Source organism: Carassius auratus, unplaced genomic scaffold (genome assembly GCF_003368295.1).
Source record: "Carassius auratus strain Wakin unplaced genomic scaffold, ASM336829v1 scaf_tig00215816, whole genome shotgun sequence".
Classification (NCBI taxonomy): Eukaryota; Metazoa; Chordata; class Actinopteri; order Cypriniformes; family Cyprinidae; genus Carassius; species Carassius auratus.
In genome coordinates, this window is record NW_020528257.1 from 17,501 (window position 1) to 23,363 (window position 5,863).

The window sequence follows — 5,863 nt, forward strand, 5'->3', positions numbered from 1 at the left end:
TCAGTGATTATCACATAAGTTATCATATTTACACATGATTGCAGATACAGAAAAGTTGTACACTTCGGTGTAATCCATTTTTGGATATGACATCATCAAGGCCGACTTAAAGGGATAGTTCACCTAAAAATGGCAAATCTGTCATCATTTATTCACCGTCATGTCATTCATAAGCATTCCTGTGGAACAAAACTGAATTTCACTATAAGTCTTGGAACAACATGAGGGTTAATAAATGATGACAAATTATTCATTTTGCATGAACGATCCCTTAAGTTCACCTGTCTGAATAGGAATACAGTGATTCTGAATGCCACTTTTAGCTCAATAAAAAAATACTAATAATACAAATAATAAATAATAAACAATTATTACACATCAAAGTCTAAATGTCACATTTAAAAAATAGGCTGAAACATGTCGTACTTTTTGATGAAACTTTACAGTAAAGTTCAATTTGTTTACATTTATTAATTCATATGTAAACTAACAATTTTACTGCATTTATTAATCTGGGCTAATGGCAATTTATAAATATGCTATTGTGCATTTTTAATTTATGTTTGTTTATAGCACAGTAATACGAAATTCATGCAAAGCTGAATTTTCAGAATCATTACTCGTCTTCAGTGTCACATGATCCTTCAGAAACCAATTTAATATGATGATTAAGATTTCGTATCAATGCCGGAAAAGTTGTGCTACTTAGTATTTTTGTGGAAACCATATCTTTACTGCTAGATTTGATCAATTAATTTTTTTATTCTACTTTCTTTCTTGCAGACCCCAAACATATAAACAGTAGTATATGTAGTAATTATCATTCAACTAGATTAATAAATACTGTAAAAGTATAGCTCATTGTTAGTTCATGATACCCAATGAAATGAATTAACTGAGCACTACTGTAAAGTTCTTCTCATTTTCGAAGTAAATCATAAGCTGACATTTGTGTAGAATCAGAGCAGCTTTTCAGTCTGCTCCGAAAAGAGGGGAAAAACAAGACATTTAGGGACTAATAAGACCTCTATTTGGTCCACAGTAAGAAATGTACTGTAACAGTATAGTTGTTTTTATTAACTTGACTTGTTTGTTGAGAAACAGCACCTGGTATGCATTACTATGTTTGTAATGCACCATTTTAAACTGCCTAGTAGTGTATCCTGTTTAGTTCTGATTTAGGCTGCCAAGGAGGCTTTCCAAAGATGACGTGAATGGTCCATTGCTGAGTAAAGTTGCATTTGTGCCTGTTATTTGCTGGTTGCAAAGTGAAACTGTTCATAGTTGTACCCTGCAAAAACTGTGTGCGTACTGTATCTGTTCAGTCAAAAGCACAATGCTGAAATCTGTATGTTAGTGATCTCCCAGGTTAGTGGCCTCTGAAGTAGCTGTCAAAATAAAAAAGAAAGTTGAATGGTTCCTGGTTACAATGGTAGTAAATATGACAGAGTTGCAGTGACTCCCCTTCACCAGCAGGTGGCTGGAAGTTCACAGGGATTTAGACAAGGGTCCATGGCTCTGAAAACATTGGAGCTCGTTTGTCTCTGACTTAATATGTTTGTAATGACGCCCATTTGAAAAAGCATGATTTACACTTATAACTCATCTGCATAACTCTCACTTGAGGACAAATAACTCAAATCCCAGAAAGCAGCTGAGATGACATGCCATTTGATTAGAGCAGTGTTCAGTATCAAGTAATCAATAAAATGCTTGTGCACTTGAAATTAGAAAAATGAAACGTTCTGGTCAGTAAAATGCCTCAATATACAGGCAGACACACCAAGCAAGTAAAAAAAATGGTCTGGTACTTGTCCTCAAATGACCAGAGTGGGGGGGAGTGGGGTTGGAGGAGGATCCTGTACTACAACAAATGAGAGTGACAGTAAATACTGTGAGTGAATCCATCTGTGTTTGTAGGGTGCAGAGACAGGTCAGAACTTGTTCTGTTTTAGTTTGTCGATGTGGTAGCAGAGCTTGAGAGCCGGGCCCAGTTTGAGTCCCAGGTACTTCATGATCATGTCGCTCTTCAGGAGAAGAAGAGCATCCCCATCAATCTCCTGAAGAAGTAATCACAATGTGCACAACAGAATGTTTTACAATACTGCTAGTGGAGATGCCATAAAAATCTGGTCCAAAAATGCTAATTATTTTAACAAATAATGTGATAATAGAAACTAAATTATGTGAGTGGTGCAGAGTAAAAGCAGAGCTTAAAAACTTGGCAAAGACCTTTACTATGAAGCACTAATGGTACATATATTAACTAGATAAGTAAAGTTTGAAGACCAATTGTAATGCTGACTTGAAAAGGCCTTTTTAAAAGATTGAAGGCTAACATATTTAGCACACAGATAGCATGCATCTAATCGAGTTGCATCTAAGTTCAGTGGCCATGGCTTGAAAGCTCTAGGACAATTTACTCGGTCAAGCCAACATACTTATTGTAATATTTATAAAACCAATGTAAACTGCACATTCAACCTGGATAATAACAATCATCTCTACCTCTATTTCTTCACTTGTAGCAAAGATGTGGCGAATTACATAAATGTGAAGCTGCAGTGCTTTCCAATTACAATTCGCACATAACCACCACACTCAGAGCACCTACTGAGATCCACTCATTTCCACATTTAATTAAATCACAGGCTTTTGCACTTTAATAATGCACACGATTCCAATTTCAATTCGGCTAAGTGTGCAGCCCTGGACGGAAGAGTGAATTCAATGTTAGTGTTAAATTGTATTTGCTTTTGTTCTAATCTAAATAAGCAGTGTGCAAAGAAGTCTCCTGTAACATTCAGATCAGGTGCTTATTTTAACAATGATGTGTACTTGAATTGCTTCTGAAAGTGTGAGTTGTGAAAACACACAGTTGATCATATCCAGGGTTTTCTAACGCGAAACTGAACTAATGTTGCCCACACAGGGATTTCTTATCTGACTAAATGTTCAACACATGGTGTTTGTTTGCCACTAGTAAATAAATGTGTCAATCAAACTCACATGTTTTCTGAAGAGATCCACGTGAGGGCCCAGCGCTTGAGGGTCTGCATCCTTGATAAACCACACCACCTCATCCACGCTCCACCTGGAGGGATCCTTACTGGGTGGGGGCTTTGCCTCCCCTCCCTCTGGGGATGGACTATAGGCTAGATAAAGAGAAATCAGGTTCAGAGATAGCAAGGACTTATTCTTGGTCGCCATCAAACTGGGCAAATCAGTCGAACTGAGAAGGTTAAATAATGAGAAGTTAATTGTTAATCAGAATATACCAGTGGTACCTAACCTTACTGAATCCAAGGCCCTCCATTGTCCACCACAGAAGACCCCATGACTCAATTTGAAGATTTTTTTTAATGTATCACTCAATTTCTACCCATTAAAATATGTTAGAGCTTGGCGAAATTAGAAAAAATATTTTCGGCTCTAGAAATCATAGTTTTAAAATGAGACTTCCTCATATGTAGTTTTACATAAATGTGAGAATCCAGGTTCTAAGACAAACAAAGAATTAAAATAAGGATATACAAAACCACTAAAAATCTTAAAGTTTTTAAGTCTTCTTTAAACACAGGATTTGGTAAAAAAATCTTCCCCTTGGAAGTTGACTGAAGTTTCCTGGTAGCATCACTGGTCGAGAACCACTGGTACAGTGTTTTTATAGGGCCCTGTGAAATCTGTTTTTATTTTTTACAAATTCCGTTTTTAATTTGTCTGGGTTCTGTTTTTTCCTAGACTCTGTTTTAATGGTTAAATTAAATCTTATTAATCAAAAAGCATGTCTAATTAATTTAACGTACACAATTTAAAAGTGTTAAAATTTAAAATAAATAAAATAAAATAAAAATAAATTAAAAATAAATGAACATTTATTAAAAGTTTAACAGAAGTTAAATTTTTAAGGCCCTACGAAATATGTTTTATTTATTTTTTTCTTTCTGAAATGCAATTTTATTTTTGCCAGATTCTGTGTTTTTCAATCATTTTCTGGACTGAATAATCAAAAGCATCTCTAAATAAATGATTTTATGAAAAACTTTTCTTTTTTTTTTTCAGAAATACTGTGTTGTGTATTTACATTTTTTCTGGTAAGGAAATTCTAGTAAAAAATGTTAAAAACCAAATGTTTTAATCATTTTGTTAGTTAGTAGTAGTAGTACTACATTAAGTAATATGTTTCTGTCACAGTTTAAACCAAACTTTTATTTTGATGCGTTGTTGTGAAGAACAAAATCATAGGGCCTATATATACCAGTTTTTAGTGTTTTGATTCCTTCTTGATGTCTTCTCACATGAGCATCTTCTCATCTTAAAGCAGTTTTACAGTAGTGTGGAAACACTTGCAGCTTCTGTGAAAAAGTGGACATTTCCTCTCTTACCACTTCTGTTTCCTTCCTGGAATGTGCTGGGACTGGCTGCTTGCCTGCACACACCTCCAGAGTAGGCAGTGCCAGAACGAAAACCATACACAGGTTTACTCGCGGTGTACGGTGAGGACATCGCACCGTAGGCAGAGTCAATGGGGTCAACTGAATAGCGCTTGGGGTCCATTGAATCTCCATGGTAATCGTCCACCATTGAGTCTGCTGTACAAAAATAAACACAATTTAGGGAAAATAATGCATGCAAAGTGAAGTGAAGATGAAGATTGCCTTGCATGGTCCTTGAAGAATATTGTATACATACATGCACAAAGAATGGTAAGAAAACACATTTTTCAATTTCATTTTTCACTCAAAAGCTAAAAATTAAAAAACATTATCATTAATTACAGGTGGTTCAATAAATATTTAAAATCAATTAAATGAAAATGTAAATTAAAGAAAGAATTACTAAATATAACCAAAATAGTGTTTTTACGTAGTTTATCTAGGTCAAATTATGGGGTAGACAGTGCAAACGCAGCTATATGCAGGAATCACTGATATGCATACAGTATATGTAGGCACCTTTCCAGAGTAGGTTTTCCTCTCTTAACCACGTTAACCATTGACATGGGATTGAGTCATGACATTCAGACTAATCTCTAGAGCTCCAAAACCACATTCAGGCAGGAACGAGAGAGAGAGAGAGAGAGAGAGAGAGAGAGAGATGGAGCCAACAGAATTTAGACACTCAAACCACAGGCCACTCACAGAGGCACTCAACCTTTCACTGCCACTTAAAAAGCTCAGCTTGCACTAAAGGCTCCTCTGCATTTTCAGAAGGGCAAATTTGGCAGCAACAGAAAAGAGTGCAGATGCAATAAAATGGGCAAATTACAAAACATCCAAAACCAAAAAGACAAAAAAAACTATAAATAATAAATAATAATCTAATATATAAAATATAAAAAAGTTATGCTGTGTAGATTTGTTTAGGGACAGATGTAAATACAGCTCTATTAATGGGTAGAAGAAGAGTATAAAAGGGTAGAAGAACAGAGGTCACGTAAAAGCTTGATGAGCACGCACTTGACTTGGGCTGTCCGTCTGAGTGCTTTTCAGCATGGAATGAAGAAGAGGAGGAGGGAGACGATGAAGGGGCGATGGGCTGGTCACTGAAGAGGTTCTCACACAACAGGCTTCTGCACAACTTCTTGAGGAAGCGTAGGACATAGCCCACGCTGTTGACCACTGGCAAACTCAACAAATGCTGCTTACCATCAAAGGTGGCTGAGGAAGAGAAACAAAGAGTGTTTAAACTCCAATAAATTGCACATTTATGGAAATTGTGTTAATACTTAAGCAGCAACACTTTATTTCGCTGAGTCTGCATTATACATATTAGATAGGGCTTCACAATAAATGCCATGTAATATTTAATGTGCATTTTGTCAGTAAAGCCAGTTCTGTAATCAGCTGTAAATCTCAATCAC

The 5,863-nt window shown here is 35.9% G+C and overlaps 1 protein-coding gene across 1 annotated transcript in view; it reads right to left on the reverse strand.

Annotated features, from left to right (window-relative positions):
• LOC113095968 (sex comb on midleg-like protein 4) overlaps window positions 1-5,660 on the reverse strand; it is a gene marked incomplete at its 5' end in the record, with an annotated part of 6,858 nt that extends 1,198 nt beyond the window's left edge. The window contains 4 exons of the mRNA XM_026261337.1: window positions 1-2,060; window positions 3,010-3,155; window positions 4,386-4,592; window positions 5,460-5,660. The exon at window positions 1-2,060 is cut by the window's left edge and continues 1,198 nt beyond it. Of these exons, the coding sequence (XP_026117122.1) occupies window positions 1,935-2,060; window positions 3,010-3,155; window positions 4,386-4,592; window positions 5,460-5,660 (680 nt within the window). The remainder of the gene's footprint in view (window positions 2,061-3,009; window positions 3,156-4,385; window positions 4,593-5,459) is intronic.
• Window positions 5,661-5,863: the final 203 nt, after the last annotated feature.